General features: G+C 36.0%; 2 protein-coding genes across 3 annotated transcripts; one reads left to right on the top strand and one right to left on the bottom strand.

Moving 5' to 3' along the window:
• Positions 1-1,369: 1,369 nt before the first annotated feature.
• On the bottom strand, positions 1,370-6,198 carry LOC106151045 (uncharacterized). Its single transcript, XM_013524121.2, has 5 exons — positions 5,741-6,198; positions 4,741-4,930; positions 4,086-4,325; positions 2,267-2,379; positions 1,370-2,070 (listed from the first exon to the last, which is right to left on the bottom strand). Exons 1-5 carry the CDS (start codon positions 6,059-6,061, stop codon positions 1,657-1,659), a joined length of 1,278 nt encoding a protein of 425 aa, XP_013379575.2. The 5' UTR covers positions 6,062-6,198; the 3' UTR covers positions 1,370-1,656.
• Positions 6,199-7,596: 1,398 nt separating this feature from the next.
• On the top strand, positions 7,597-17,094 carry LOC106151038 (proteasome activator complex subunit 3). Of its 2 annotated transcripts, none has more exons than XM_087012524.1 (9): positions 7,597-7,666; positions 8,727-8,759; positions 9,203-9,265; positions 9,812-9,959; positions 10,197-10,309; positions 15,341-15,409; positions 15,796-15,918; positions 16,261-16,347; positions 16,646-17,094. In XM_087012524.1, exons 1-9 carry the CDS (start codon positions 7,652-7,654, stop codon positions 16,724-16,726), a joined length of 732 nt encoding a protein of 243 aa, XP_086868650.1. In that variant the 5' UTR covers positions 7,597-7,651; the 3' UTR covers positions 16,727-17,094. The 2 variants fall into 2 exon arrangements, with proteins under 2 accessions (XP_086868650.1, XP_013379567.1); XM_013524113.3 differs by lacking the exon at positions 7,597-7,666 and adding an exon at positions 7,958-8,104.
• Positions 17,095-17,096: the final 2 nt, after the last annotated feature.

Here is a 17,096-nt window from a genome sequence, read left to right as displayed (position 1 = left end):
TCTGTCTAACTGCCAAGTGAGCTTTTGGGAAGACAGCTCGCACTACGATGAACAACTTGTTGTTATGCAAATAACAACAGATATAGCTCATTTTAGGTGAGAGGTTGTTACTGAAACTGTTCACGAACGTTCACTAAACCCGGTGTAACAGGAATAGGAGTCCGCTAGGAATCATAGTCCGCTTCCCATTACTTTGTACAGGTGACATTCGTCCACATACTAACCCCAATACTCCACAGCAACACTAGCCTGCACTAATCATAAGCGAGCCCGGACTTCCATTCCTGTTACACCTGATTCCCCTATATGATTTTTTTTCTGAAAAATCAGCATTGGGTGTCTTTCTTTACACACAAAAAATCAATAAGGTCTACTGCTATGCTACGATACATTTTGCTCAGTTAGGGGAATGGGCCTGCTGACTAAAATTAAATTTTCTGCGTCAAGCCCACGTTCGCCATTGATGGAATCAGAAGTTGGGTTTTAACGCGAACAAAGGCGCTAGACGTCAATGTGGTGGGTTCTCGTATGACTACTGAAAAACACGCTTGGTCTCTTTATTTATTCTGTCGACTGACTTTTTTTACCAATCAGACTGTTAACAGGGGCTGATCCAGAACGAAAGGCCATCGACCCCTTGGTGTGGGGTTTAGGGCCTGCTCAAAGGTCCCGAATTTTTTTTTGGTTTTCTGGAGAGCAAACAGCGCCCGTTGGTACGGTTTAAAGCTATGATTTAGCTAGTTAAAATTCTAATATCAAGAGGGGAATATTGGTTGTGATATATTTTTCAGAAACCGAAGGGGGGGTCAGGACCCCCCTGACCCCCCCCCCCTAACTCCGCCACTGTCTCAACGATTGTCATGGAAGAATGTGCATCACCAAACGTGTTTCTATTTCATAGTTATTTTAAGATGCGTATAAAATAACGATGTGGTATTGTTGCATATAATAGTCCTTAACATTTTAAGGGTTGCTGAAGTCAACGTCAAAAATCCAACTTTGATGCAGCAGTAAGTCTCAATGAGCACAATCGCTCTCAAAATTGTTGACAAGAATGTTTTGCGCAGTGCATTCTCTATTTACACTCTGGAGGAGAATGCCTTCGCGTCCGTATCCCATTTCCTCGGGACTGTGCACTATTGCAAATGAAATAGTTTTTCAACAATCCGTAAAATTACGGTCATGGAATGTAAATCTGTCAGTGAAAATTCGTAAAAAAAGACGCAAAATGCTTTTCTCGCTTGAGACCCCTTTCTAAATGTTAACATTGTGAAGTTGTTCTCTGGGAAACTTTCACAAGGCAGAATTATTGTGCAAGTTTCATATTATATATCATGTAACTGAACGTCATCAAGTCAGACGTCAACTATTGCGTACGTGCGTAAATTTTATTGCTTCTAATTTTGCATCCACTGACGGACAAGAATGTTATGGTTATTTGTTATGGTCAGGTTATGTTAATTACAGGTCAAAGTGTCGCCTTAGTTGAGGAGTTAATGTGGCGATTTGTAATGTTATATGTAAGCCATATATTCAAATATATTCAATATTTTCATATTTATACATTTCCATATTTTCAACTGTCCCTCTTCCATTTCATGTTTTCTCCAACGTCTCTTTCTAGTCACTGATTTAATTTTAAAACAAAAGAGAGACTCAAATTTGAAGGCCAAAATATTCCACATAATCTTGAAATTTATCCAGAACCATGTCCTTTGTAATTCCAAAATCTTCCGGTCGATGGATATGTTTTGCTCTCGCCCTAAACTTTCGTCGCTCATCCATAAACAGCGCCATTTTATCTTCAGCTTCATATGTAAGTGGAACACCAAGGAACGCGTATATGTCTTTTACAACCTTCATGGGATCTTTGACGAGATCGCTTTGTAAGACATCCATGCAGCGCAGCGATGTGCCAGAGGCGTCGCATTTCTTCCTGAAGTCGACGAAGGTAGAGGCAAAGTAAGAGAGGTCACTGAGAGCACGTTCACCTCTTTCGCGTGGACTTATTGTCCCAGGTTTAATGGACAATGTCGCCAGCGATTCCAAGACGGAACACCAGGAACTGACCTGAAGTACAAAACGGTTAAAACACATTAAGAGACGCGCGCAGAGACGTACCTTAAACTCCCACTTCCAACGCGCGGTAGGTACAGACATGTAAATCTCAAGACATGACGCCCTAAGTTGTAGCCCTTTGCTAAGTTGAACACGCTTTATTTTAATATTGGTACATGAACTTCATCCTTCAGCTGTAAAAACTTACCAGATCTACTGGGTTGCGAACAAGATAAATGAAACTTGCGTCGGGAAATACCTCTAATACTGAATCCATAAACAGGCAATGAATATGGTCCTTTAGAAGAAATGGCCGAGGAGCTAAAAAAAAAAGCGAAAACAAGTTAGGGAGTCGAAAATAACAAATTAACAACAACATTTATTATTATTAAACTCCGTTACGTTTTAAAAGAAGTTAATATAATCGTGTTGCATATATATACCCTGTATATATATATATATATATCACATTGCCTGTTGAGACATTATATACAGACTTGGCATTTAATATGGAATATATCAGTTTTACCTAGGTAAAAATGAGTTCTTTTTTCAAAAAACTCAGATCTCACATAAGATATCTGACTCGAGAAGTATGAAGCCAGGTGTGTCGTTACCAATTAAGTGACTACCAAGTCTGTTGCACTGTTGCATTCTGTAATATGCATTGATTTAATTGGCTAGTGCTCCTTTGGGCTGGTCAAAGCTTGGCTTTGATGAAGCATGCTTCTGTCAAAAAAGTATCCATATGTCGGCAACTACTGTATCGAAGAATTTGAAATTTTGCATGCAAGCGGTCGATTTTTCAGAGCGTATAATGAGTTAAGCAGTGTTTTATAAAATTGTTAAGCTGTGCCAGAATGGCGCGAGAAAGACAGATATTGCCAGACAGATTATTGTGTCAAACGGAATGGTCTGCATAGTTTTATTGAGTTATACCCAGACTGATGCACCTACACAGAGACCACGCCCAATGTATCGACATCTTACCACCAGGGTACAGGACTCGCTGTCCTTCAGGATATTCTCCGACAATTAAACCAAAACCACCCAGTCCGTTTTGAATGAGGGGCAAATTGTCACCAAAAGGCTCTTAGCGAACACCAAAATGGTTTCAGCAGGTTAGGATATCAGGCGACCTTTAAAGAAGCCACTGTAAACAGCAAAACAGCGTAGTCTGTTTCTCTAATGAATTGGGTAAGTGACTAGGGTCATTGACAGCATCACTATTTGGAGTGGATAACACATTGGTGCCACAACACTAATGGAAGTCATCGATGAAAACCTGAACCAGATCAAATAAAGGAATACTCTGGGAACCACTTGACCATCATTTGATAGGGGACACCTTAGGAACAATTTTAGGTTGCACGGTGAGATTGCCGGTTCACACATAGCACTTTTTATAGCAGATAACTTAATGAACCAAGGGAATGAGCAGCTACCTTGGTCATCAAAATCGCCATATTTGAACCACATAGACAACATGTGGGTAGGTCATTTCTCGTCGAATCAACGGCCTGCATGCCCTACAACAAAAATGAACCAAATTGGAGAAGTTTTAACCGTCGCCTGGAATTTTATTCCAGATTAATCTCTAAAAACCTATCCTAAGGAATGCCTTGCCGCTTGAAAGCTCTGGTAGCAGCAATATGAAGTCCGGAGTAACAGCGACCGTTGCTGTGACTACACACTGACATGCGGGGCCTTTGTGGGGCGTGTAACTCTTTTAAAGACGATAATTTGGAAAATATGGAGATCCAAAATATCGCTTTCAATGGTTGTCGTATGACTTAAAATAGGCAATGTATTTTTGTTTGCTTCACTGGCAAATTCAATTAATGAACTGATGTCACAATGACATCGAACAGATTATCAAAAGTTTTTAAAATACGATTTTAATCCTTATTTTCATTTATCAGTCAGCAAAATAGGGAAAAACTGATGAATTATGATTTGGAGAAAATATTCCATATAAAATGTCAAGTCTGTATAAATAGTAACTCAATCTTGTTCTGTAGCCCAACCTTCATCTTTGGAAGCCATAAGCTGCAGTACCGCCCTGTACTCTCTATACACTGCAGTCATGTAGTCCCCAGTCAAGGCTGTCTTCCACCACTCCTGATAGGCACTGATGTTGGAACCGTGGAGGAACTCCTTCTTGTCAATAAACCGCATTGCCGCCAGCAAGTGGAAACACTCGTGTGGAAGTTCAGCACCAATTTCATGTTTTACGGAGAAATCGGGATCAGCTATATTTATGGCACCTATAACATGTAGAAGTGACATAATTTTCTTATGAACATCTTTTGCAGATTTGGTAGCTTCTTGAACGAGAGCACGCATGGATGTTTTATTGAAAGTGACTGAAATGATATTATAAGGGCTCGCCCGGGGTTTTGAAAGTTTGTTAGGCCCAGACAACCTTTCAAGATACATTGTATTCAAAATAATATCGGATATAATATAAGAAAAGGAGGTCAAGGGTTTGAAATACCATATATATATATATATATAGTAAGTGAAACAGATGGACCTTACTATAGATTTCCAGTGTAGCTTGACCTCACTACAGTTACTACATGGCGACCGCTTTTAAACAGAGCACCGTTCTAAACAAAAATTCGATCCAGCTAGTACGACGGGTTAATGGGAACCCAGTCCAAGATACACTATACTAACGTGTCAATGCAGTGCCCATTGCAATGCGCGGGTCGTCCTTTGTTCCGGCTCCTGTCTGCGGGGGTACCGGGTCCAGCAGCTCGTATAGCAGAGGAGGGCGGAAAGCTGGGTCCTGAGCAAGTAGACCATGCAGGAATGTTGTTCCCGATCGCATCACTCCCAGCACGAACACTGGTTTCCTCACTGGAATCTAGCAAAATGAAAGCAATAAGACGCGCTCACTAATTTGGGGTTGGGGTAGGGGTTCAATATGGGTTGTAAAGAACATCCCACGTGACGTGACAATTAAGGCCCACCTTTCAAATTAGTTTTACGTTTTGAATTTCAGTTATCTGAAACTTTCACAATGAAATCTTCATTATATCAGTGACTGAAAAATAAAATGTCAACATCACCCAGTTAATTACAGTCGATCAGAAAAAGGCCCTTCACGGCACAAATTGTCGATATTGTCAATATTTGTCCCAACAGCCCCTGCATATATATCGTTTCCTGCGGTGAGCTTATCGCAGTCGAAGAGGCCTATCTGAAGGTCAGACAAAACAGATAAATTTCTTAACTAGCGGCGGCTCTCTGTAAAACGGGTTGGTCGACTTAAGTTATTCATCTTTTGTAATATATGACGTCTATCATACTAGAAGCAATTAAACAATTCTTAGACTAAGAAGCAATTAAAACCGCTAAAATTTAGGGTCGGTCAGATTTTTCCTCTCTTTTAGGGGGTAGAAAAAGGTCTAGTTAAGTGTCGGCAATTTCAAAGCACAAAGTCAGTTAACGGTATCAATGTTGCCCTGAGTCACATGTAAATTTCTGCACACCAGCAACCAATGTCACCAATGTAATTTTTTTTTTTTTCATTTGAAAAAATTGTGCGAAAATTGAGGTCGATCGCTTTCGTTCACCAGCTAATTTTGTCTGACCAAAATGTAAGCCCCCACCCTTAATGAGCGTGGTAAACTACTAGCATGAATTAAGGAGAGTTTATCCCAAGAGGCAGTACCTTGGAGGCAAATAATTCAGCTTTATTCGAAAGTTCCCTCCTCACTTTGGCTCGCACGTTCAACTTGAACTTCATACCATCGACGAAGGTCTGCCTTCCATGTGCTGTAACGGTGTCTGTCTCCCTATAACTCCTAATCAGTAGAGTGAAGGGTTCAATCCACCCCGTGTCTTTCCCGTTAATGTAGTGACCAGAGTCCAGAATACTGTCCTGACTGACCGGGCAGAGCTTCAGACCAAATATGTTGTAACACAGTTGGGCCAAGACGTTCTTCAACCATATGCGGACCCATATTAGCCTACTTGCCGTGAATGCTAACATTGTGACCACTCTAGTGATGTGGCGTATACAGTCAACGCTGGTTTCAACGGCCCTTTTATTACTCCACAATGATATCGGGTTACACAAGAATGGTCAGCTGCGTCCTAAATATCCAAGAGTTCATATGGTGCTGATAAAAATGTGACAGAATGGGGTCATTATGTTGCCAATGTGCGCAAGCATACAAGTTCCTTGTCAACAGAAAGTACTTAGTAAGTAGGCCTATAGGGTTTTATAAAGGGGTAAAAGAGTGAAGGTGTATCAATGCTAAAAATAACGTTACTTAAAATCAATTTGAATAAAACAGCTAGTGCAATACAAATTAAAACTCTTCTGGGACTGTTCAGTAAAAGATGTTGAGGATGTAGCGAGCCGACTTAATATTTTGCCTTGTCAAACAACATGCATGTGGGGAGAGGGAAGAGAGAAAAAACCAAAAACGTATACGTTATAAGACGCAGTATTTTTAGTCATAGACCACTAATTTGATTTAAAGATTTCATCAGCAAGGAGAAACCTTATCTTTATGTGATTTCATAGACTCTATATCTAGATTTTAAGTTTGCGAGCACTTAATTAATCTACACAGAATTTTAAAAAAGCTTTATTAATATACCCATTAGAAAACTAAACTACATTTGAACACATTTTTATGTTCAACAGCAATCTTTTTAATTATAACTTTATATTTATATGATTTTGATGTTATCCTTAGTAGGCCTTATTGTTTACTCTTGATCTCTGTATACTAAAATTATGTAACCCATACAAATTAATTAACTTAATTTGCGGCAATTTTCTTTATATGCAGTGAGCAAAATATATATTATTCGCCAATAACAAAGCGTAACGTTGACTGGTGGGCAAACGTACATTATCAACGCGCTAACGTTCCTCAAAAGCCTTCTTCAAACCACATAAAGCGACTTTAGAAAGGTGGTATCCCAGTATGCAATATTTAAATAATTAAATGGGGGAAAATAATAAAACACCGACTGTCATTAAAAAGTGGAAATTTAGTGAAGTTTGAAAACTAACATATACTGTGTAATATATATAGGCCTAAAGGGTGTCTTTATGGCGATATGGGCTAAAATAAAAACAATTAAATTTCCGCATTAAGCTAAAAAATAGCAGGACTGGTTAAAAAAAGACGCAAGGCTTTTTTCCTGAATTTGATCTGAAAATCCTACACGGTTCGACCTTAATTTTCTGAAAGAATTCGTGTTAGACATGACCCCATAGTGGTGAAGAAACTGGTGAAATTTCAGGGAAAATTCGTTCTTTGGCCACAGGCCTACATGCCCCTCCCACTGTGCAAAACATCCTTAACGTACCCGTCATAAAAGTGTAATGCTTGGGTTAAGCAAAGAAATCAGCCGAAAGTTGGCCGCCGCGAGCTCTGCTGTGGACCAATATCTTGGCAAAGATCTGTCAAAGTGTTCCAAGGCACCACATCGGACCCTCTTGATACTTTCCCGCTTGTCACCACTCACGAAAATATCGGTGGAAAGTACTTATTCATTTTACGCACTCTTGAGCAGACGGCTTTTGACAATCTCAGTTGGTTTTCGTGACTGAGCAAAGAAGATGGCAGAAATCGAGGTAAAATACACATAGGTTTACAGTGTTATTTAGACAGATCGCTTGTCTTTTTATTTGTTCGGGATATCTATATTTTGAAATACAAAGAGATAACTTGCAACTGTACGTGCCATTAGGGATTAAAAGTGTTTATTTGGATTGAAAACCAATGTGACATGCAATAAAAATGCAATATACTGATAATTATCTAGTCCGTAATTTGATCATGTTAATTTTAACATTATGTCTTCCCCTTAATACCCATATAGTAATAAAATAAAAACAAATAAAATAATGTAAGAACTCTTTCGTTTTGGAGATAAGAAATTGTTTCACGCATGCGCACAGACGACAGATTTGGCAAACGCACGTTGTTGAAATTTTCGCCAGATTTTGACTTTTTGATATAAAATCACAACTATTTCTCTTTATATTATGGCACAGGCAGTAAATGACAAGGTATGTTGTACCAACAAATGTGTGTTATAGTTTTCTTTGTTGATTTTTCTTTGAGAGTCAGTTAATCCTCAATTTGACACCAGATTTGCGAAGTGGATTCCGTACAAAAGACTGAGAAATGTAGACAGTCGCCAGTTGTTTGGTCTATTTTATTTGATCGAAAAATCCCTCTCCATGTAGCGTGCCGCTCTATGCATATATAACAGCTACCCAGAGTTAACAACTCTTGAAAATATAAGAGCAATAGTACTAGACTAGTGGCTGTAAGACTAGAAATCCGTAGAATACACAGTCGGAGAATAGCTGTAAAGCTAATGTTTCCATTCAATTTCTAACCGACATGAAATAAAATTTATTGTATTGTATTGTATTGTAATACATGAAAACTGATACTGATTGGAAAAGGGGGGGGGGTGTATATCAGTTTTACAAGATGTAGTATTTTCTTTGGCATGTGTGTCTCTTAGATGTCCAACACTGCAATTAACAGTATAACAATGCAGTGGATCCTGTCAATCAACCAATAAATAAGAAGTATAAATATCTTTATCTCTGTGTGGGCTAGTTTTGAATATATATCATAGATTCCAGATGTTTATTTCATACATTTTTCTCTACGCAGGTGAAAGACTTTAAGGAAAAATGTAAGAAAGAGGTGAGTAAAAAAAATATTGCCCTTGAAGTAGATTGATTTTGGTACTGGTGTAGTGGTCTTTTTGCTTTGAATGCTCATTTGTCCATCAAGACTGGAGTCAATAAAGAATCTTGTATAAGAAAAAAAAAAAAGATCTGGTACATTTTGGTATGGAAAAGAATGATTGAACTGGGCTGAACGGTATCAGATCTGTTTGCATAGTGATGCATAAGCCTCTAGAATATAGATTTTTGTATCACAAATCAATTATATTAGAGAACAAACATTAATAAAAGTGAGGTTTATGAAAATTCTATATATTGATTTTAAATATTCATAATGTATCATTATTTATTTTCAGATATCGTGCTTAAAGTTGTTTTCAGAACATTTTATTATATATATATATAAAAAAAAGAAATTTAGACTGACAGATCATGAGGTGTATTTATCTTTTGTTTAAGGCTGAGCACATTGTACTGGAAGTGTTCCCAGAGAAAGTGAAGGAGCTGGATGATTTATTACATGTAAGTATCAATACAGCAGTCTCAGGGATCTTATGTTGTCTTGTATGTAGTTTACCTATTAATGGGGACGTGCTTGTAGTATTTATATAAGTTTGATCATTTAAAGATAAATTAAATGTTCCCAGTTTTCTCTAAGTTTTATCAAAATTTTACAGAATTCACAAAATAACCAAATTGTACTTTTTTTGTCTTATTATTTATGCATTTATATATTTTGTAAATGGATATATATATATATATATATATATATATATATATATATATATATATATATATATATATATATAGTCTGAAATGTTATAAGAGGTAGTTTTAACTTACATTTTTAGTTCACATGTTTTATTAAAAGCAAACTTTATTAAGAAACGGATTTTATGGACAACATGTATTGAAATGTTTCCTGAGGTGAAATAAAATTTTCTTTTTTCTGTCAGTACCAATATACTGAAAGATTTATATAAATTACTCTAAGAAAAGATTTATATGAACACTCCGGATGACAAATCACAATATTATCTGAAGTGAAATGAAGTTGTATTCTTTAAGTCGGACATGTTCAGTTTGAAGAGGATCAGTTCAATCCACCATGACGTTAATATCCCCGTCCCTGACCCTGCACTTTTCAATGACACAGAGGAACCCACCTCCAAAAAGAGAAGAATTGACAGTGAGAAAAACCATTTAGATATATCAGGTAATGTTGAAATACCTCACAGGCCTTTTAAATAAAAAGTCTAGATTTCTCTATGCTTACAATTCATATAATAACTTATTTTACGAGTGCAGGGAATTGTGCTAGCTACCATTTTTCAATCTGGTTATTTTGAAGCTTCTGTTTAGGGTCAGAAAATGCATGTGGGTTGCTGTGTGAATAATTGGAATGCTTGAGGTGTTTAAAATTTGACTAATTACCACACCTCTCTTTTTCCAGGCTCTCTGATAGTTGGTCTTCCAAATGGTGTTTCACCAAGTAACCCCAAAATCTGTGAAATTATAGAGAAATTGAAGCCAAGTATTATGGAGTTACTGGAATCATCAAATCAGGTAAGTCTGTTTTTTTTTTTTTTTTTTTTTTTCTAATCTTAATGGACCACTAAAGATATAGACTCGCCCTTCAAGAAATCGACGCCTTCAAGAAATCGACGAAAACCGGAAGTGCGTGTTTTTTGCACTGTTTTTCCTGTCATGCCCATCGTAAACTGTGTTGTCAAGTAAAATGAAGTGTCTGATACAAAGTATCAAACGCGGCATTCACGTGCTTGCTGGCGATGCGTTCAGTACACTTTGTTTACACTGACAAGTCGAGGTCAGAATTGCACAATGTTTTTCTTTGTAATTACGCAGTTTCAATTTTGATTAGTGAATTTTCTTTTATCTGCATGGGCATTTGTATAACATTTGTATAAGCCATGAAATATTTCTCATCGGAAAATCACCCAGCAGCTTTCCAAGTACAAACGAGTGACGTCATGACGCACTTCCGGTTTTCGTCGAGATCTTGAAGGGATTAGCGTTACAGTTTGCTGCACATTTAAAGCGTTCTGTCTCAAAATGTACTCAACTGCTTGGATTGAAATTTACAGAACTTATTCTTCACATGATATCACACATATGTGCTTAATTTGAGAGCTTTAGCTGTTATATGTTTTCTACAGTGCCCATTCAAATTTGAAAAAGAGCTATTTTCTGTCGATTTCTTGAAGGGCAAGTCTACACCAGGTGAAAAGCCACTAAAATTTGAAATCTCAGATTTATATTCTGGTTTTGACTTCTGTAAGGTCCTATGCACTCGGTGTAGCATTCTGATGAATTTCAGAATCCCCCCTTTTTTTTATGTACAGACACAGATGTGTCTGTACATATAGCCATCATCTGCGTCTGTCGTCGCCGTCGCCGCTGTCGCCGTCGTCGCCGTCGCCGTGCACTTTTACCGATAACACGATAAGTGGAAAACCATTTTGCCTTTTGATTTGAAACTTGCAGAACTGATGAATATTCATAATACGCAGGTCAAGTTCAAAAATCAGCATGATCGGGTCACTTTTAGGGAATTTATGCTGTTTTTTCACTTTTTTCAACATATATGCAGCACCGATAACACGATAAGTGGAAAACCATTGTACCTTTTGGCTTGAAACTTACAGTACTGATGAATATTCATAATACGCAGGTCGAGTTCGAAAATCAGCATGATCGGGTCACTTATAGGGAATTTATGCTGTTTTTTCACTTTTTTCAGCATATATGCAGCACCGATAACACGATAAGTGGAAAACCATTTTACCTTTTGGCTTGAAACTTACAGAACTGATGAATATACATAATACGCAGGTCAAGTTCGAAAATCAGCGTGATTGGGTCATTTTTAGTGAATTTAGGCTATTTTTTATTCTCTTTTTTCAGCATATATGCAGCACCGATAACACCATAAATGGAAAACCATTTGACCTTTTGGCTTGAAACCTACAGAACTGATGAATATTCATAATACGCAGGTCAAGTTCGAAAATCAGCATGTTTGGGTCATTTTTAGTGAATTTAGGCTATTTTTTCACTTTTTTTCAGCATTTTTGCAACACTGATAACACAATAAATGAAGAGCTGTTTTACCCTTTGGCTTGAAACTTACAGAACTGATAAATATTCATAATACGCAGGTCAAATTCGAAAATCAGCACGATCGGGTCACTTATAGGGAATTTATGCTGTTTTTTTTTCACTTTTTTCAGTATATATGCAACACTGATAACACAATATAAGAAAAACAGATTGGCCAATTGTCATTATACTCACAGGAGGGGCCAATCTTACTAAAACGCAGGTTGAGTTTGAAAATCAGCATAATCAGTCCATTATTTTAAAAGGTAATGCTGTTTTTTCACATTTCCTCACATTCAATTCTTAGGCATGTTAACAGTCTCATTATTGAACTAATAAGATACGTAAATGTGTTTGTTTGGCATTTCCTGCATCTTTACAACATTGTTAGTTGATTTTGTAAAAATGATGGTAAACTTGTTATCATGTATTGTGTAATAAAGTGTCAAAAATGGAAATAAACTCATATCATTGCAGTTTGTCAGATGCATTCATCCACTATGTTCAGAATCTCAGAATGGAGGAAGTTGGGCATTTAAAACTGTTCTGTTGATACTTTTCCCATCTCATCAATTTTCTTCATTGGTCATATAAAAATGGCAGTAAACTGTTTATTTTGTTTTATGTTTAAAAAGTGTTAAAAATGGAAATAAACCCATTTCAGAACAGTGCTGTATTGTTTACATTTTGGCATTTTCAATATGTGACTTTGAAGTTCCATGGGCCTGAAGGCTTTTGCTAGTCACATTTTCTGAATAACCATGATACTAATATTTTATAATTAAAAATTGATGGTCATTATGCTGTAAAACATTATGTAATATTGCATGAAATTTTGAAGAAACCCCTATTTTGGGCACTGCTCCCATGATGACCATTTAAGGAAAATCATGTCACTTACTGTTCTCAAACTTACAGGAAAGAAACATGGGACTAAAATACAGCTCCAGTAGGCAATGCAGTCTGTTTGGTAAATTTTTCTGGCAATTAAACAGTTTTTTGTGAAAATTTAATTTTTCACTTATTGGCATTTTCAAGGTGTGACTTTGAAGTTCCATGATCCTGAAGACCTTTGCTTGTCACATTTCCTGAATATCCGTGATACTAATATTTTATAATTAAAAATTGATGGTCATTATGCTGTTAAACATTATGTAATGTTGCATCAAAATTTGAAGAAACCCCTATTTTGGGCACTGCTCCCATGATGACCATTTAACAAAAATCATGTCAATTACTGTTCTCAAACTTACAGGAAAGAAACATGGGTCTAAAATACAGCTTCAGTTGGCAATGCAGTCTGTTTGGTAATTTTTTCTGGCAATTAAACAGTTTTTTGTGAAAATTTAATTTTTCACATATTGGCATTTCCAAGGTGCGACTTAGAACCTCCACGGGCTTGAAGACCCGTGCTAGTCACATTTTGTGAAAATCCATGACACTTATATTTTATTATTAAAAATCGATGGTCATTATGCTGTTAAGCATTATGTAATGTTGCATCAAAATAGCAGAAAACACAATTTTTGGTGCTGCTGCCTTGATGACCATTATGGAAAAACCGTGTTACTTATGACTGTCAAACTTTCAAAAAAGAAACACAGGACTAAAATGCAGCCTGAGTTAGAAAAGCAGTCTAATTGGCTTCTTTTTCTGGAAGTTATACATTTTAGTGTTATATTCATTATCTTTTTTGGCATATTCATTATGGGACTCGGAGCTCCCATGGACATGAAGCCAAATGGTAATCATATTTTCTACATGTCCATCCTATTTATAGTCAATAAACAAAAATTGGTGATAATTATTCTCTAATTTATTATGTAATGTTACATCAAAATTGACAATCTTTTTGCACTGCTACTGCAAACATTATGAAAAGAAAACTGTGCTACTTATTATAATTTTAAACTTACAAGTACGATTTTTAGGATTGGCCTTCAGCTCATGAGAAAACCAGCTCTATCGGATTATCAAGTTTATTGTATTTATGCATTTTTTGTGAAATTTTCATTTTTCTCATTCTGGCACTTTCTAAGTATAAACTTGAACTCTGATGGGCCTGAAGCCTTATGCTTTTACTTTCGTCTGTGTTACCTGTTGTGCATAAGTTGATGTTGACTGTGCAGTTAAACATAATGTATTATTGCATCAGGATTGGTAGTCTCCTATTTTGGGCATTATGGTTTTGTGCTTTTCTTAAGGTGTGACTTATGGGCCTGAAGACCTTTGAGTGGGTCAGTCTGTAAATTACCCTTGGGTATCACTAGATTAATTTCAGAGTTATAAAGTCATTTGCTTTAATAGGCCATTAAATGAGATTACGTAAAGCACACTTGTTGATATTTCCCTGTAAACTCCCAAAGGTAAAGCTCTTTGCTAGATTAATAATAAGGAAGCAGTGATAATTGTGCAGGTAAATTTTGTTTAATATTGCAAATAAGTTTTAAATATATATATATATATATATATATATATATATATATATATATATATATATATATCAAACTGGAAGATTAAAAGTTTGAATAGCAGCTTCATTGGAATTATATTTACCTCAAGCTCTGCCAAGGAGGTTATATTTTCACCCCTGTTTGTCTGTCATCCACATAACACAAAAAGTTATGGACTGATTTTGCAGAAATTTTCAGGAACTGTCGGAAGTGGGCCAAAGAGGACAATGATTAATTTTCGGTGGTTTTCCGGATCAATAATCAATCAATTATCAATATAATCAACAATTGCTGCCTTGGCAGAGGTCTGCACTCTCAAAGTGCTTTTCTAGTTTTGTTGTTTTCCTTTATAATTTTTTCTCAAACACTTGCATTTGTGACTTTTAGCCCCAGGCAGGCTCTCATCTGCCTGGGGCTCTGCACATTTTCTGTATTTCTACATAAGCAGTTGTATTGTTTTTTATGTTTTTAAACATGATGTAATATTATTTTATGCACTGTCATCATTTTTCAAATATTGAGACTTTCATAATGTGAATTTGAACTCTCATGGTCCTGAAACTGTAATCTTATTGAAGGGGTGGATTGAGACCATCTTCTGGGTCTTCCGGAAGACAGTCAGGTTATTAAGTTTATATTGACTGGTATCTATTTTTTCTGTTGGAAGACCATCAAAATGGAGGATGGATCAACATAGATACTTTGTAATACTGTCAGAAAATATCTCTGGGTCCGCTCCTGTTATTGACCATGTTACCTGTTGTGCAAGATTAAAATTCAGTGTTGACTGACAGTGCTATTATAAGCATTATTTATTATTGCATCAAAATTGACAAAATGACCTTTTTTGCATCTTTATTTTCTGTTTTTTGTCTGTACATTTGACAGCTTTGCTGCCTTGTTTTTTTTTTTTTTTTGCATTGCACCAAGTAGACAATATGATGATGAGTTATACAGATGTGTGTACTGTACATGTTAAGCCATTCATGACCCGGATAATATGGCTTCCGCCTGTTGTTTTCAGGTGAAGATGTGGATCACATATCTTATTCCTAGAATAGAAGACGGCAATAATTTTGGAGTTTCTATACAGGTAAAAAATGGTGCATTGACTTTAGTTAATTTATAATGTGTGAAGTTGGTGATATGTGGATGGCAATATCTAGTCAATTATTTTTTGGTGATTAAATATGTAATAATGAAATATGTAATATGCAATCTGGTGTATTACTGAAATGTAACTTTAACTGTTATATTTCTCTCACTAACTGAGTAAATGCTATAATTGATGTTGGAACTTATAATTATTTCAATGATTAAAATAGTAATTTATTCTATGCTGAGTTAAATAGACTGAGTTTTAAATAGTTTCAAATTATTGAAAGCAGTTGTCAGTTTTGTTTAGGTTAAGTAAGAAATAACTATTATGTAAGTATTATATACTGATATAAGTGCTGAGATGTGTTATTTGGCCTGCAGGAGGACACGTTAGCAGAAGCGCGTCAAGTGGAGAGTGAGACGGCGACCTTCTTAGACCAGATGACCCGCTACTTCATTCACAGGGGGAAACTCATCTCAAAAGTGGCCAAGTACCCACATGTGGTAAACATAATTTTTTTTTTTTTTTTTTTTTTTTTGTAATGAAGTGCTGGAAAAATGTTTCTGTTATTTTATATTTCTGTTTATTATCATTATTATAATTACAATAAATGATGGCTCTGCACCATCTTTATTAACAAAACCTATCTTTTTATTTTGCTTTTGTTACATATCTAGGAATAACTTTGTGCAGTTTATTTATAATAAACATCATGATTGTTTTGATCTATCTTTAATTTTGATTTATTTATTCATTTTTGTCATCCAATCTATTGATCTATTTAATATTTTCTATGTTTCCTACACTTAGAGTTTGGATTATGCTTAAATTTATTATTCTGTCAGGCTGACTACAGGCAAAGTATCCGTGAGCTGGATGAGAAGGAATTCATCACACTCCGGCTAGTATGCTGTGAACTAAGAAACCAATATGTAAGTATGGCTTTGTGTTAGTGATCTACTGTAGGCATATTTCCAGGTGTGCCACTGACATTGGGATGAAAATCTTGAGGATTTATCAAATTGGGGATATTTGGGTGTTGTATTTATGGCCCCCTTATGAATCTGCACGTCTTCATTTTCAGGTTCCGCTTGCATTTTCAGGTTTGAAAGGTCCATTTTCATCCTGATCATTTTAAGATTTAAAATAAAGTTTAAGTTGGTTTGATTTTCACAAATTAAAAATGGAGTGAAATAGTTTTATTTATATGTATGTTTTGATTTGTTTCAGGCTACATTGCATGATATCATCATCAAAAATATTAATAAGATACGCATTCCGCGAAGCAGCAATGTGGAGCAGCTATACTAAAATATGGCTTGGAGAAGACACATAGGGAAAGGATTCCTCTAAAACAGTGGCATGGTAAAAGATGTATTTTGAAAGGATTCCTGTAAAATATGACTTGGTAAATGTTAAAGCATGGATGTGACAAATGGCCACGTGAGCTTGGCAAGTTGTAATTTTGGAGGGAATTATTATTCACCTTCCCAAAGCATTTCATAAACCGAAAAATGTTGTTTAAATTACTTCATGGGCTTTTAAAGTTGAACAGGTATTTGAAAGAAAAAGAAAAGTTTTTTTATGTTATGGAAACTGATGGGTTCAGCAAAGAAATAGATGGACCACCACCATGAAACTGGTCAGTCTTTTCTGTATTCTAAAACAAGATTTATAGAGA

Source organism: Lingula anatina, chromosome 5 (assembly GCF_051362555.1).
Source record: "Lingula anatina isolate TDL-2025a chromosome 5, LinAna3.0, whole genome shotgun sequence".
In the NCBI taxonomy this organism is placed as follows: Eukaryota; Metazoa; Brachiopoda; class Lingulata; order Lingulida; family Lingulidae; genus Lingula; species Lingula anatina.
Note: the sequence above shows the minus strand (reverse complement) of the source record. Positions and strands in the feature narration are given on the sequence as shown.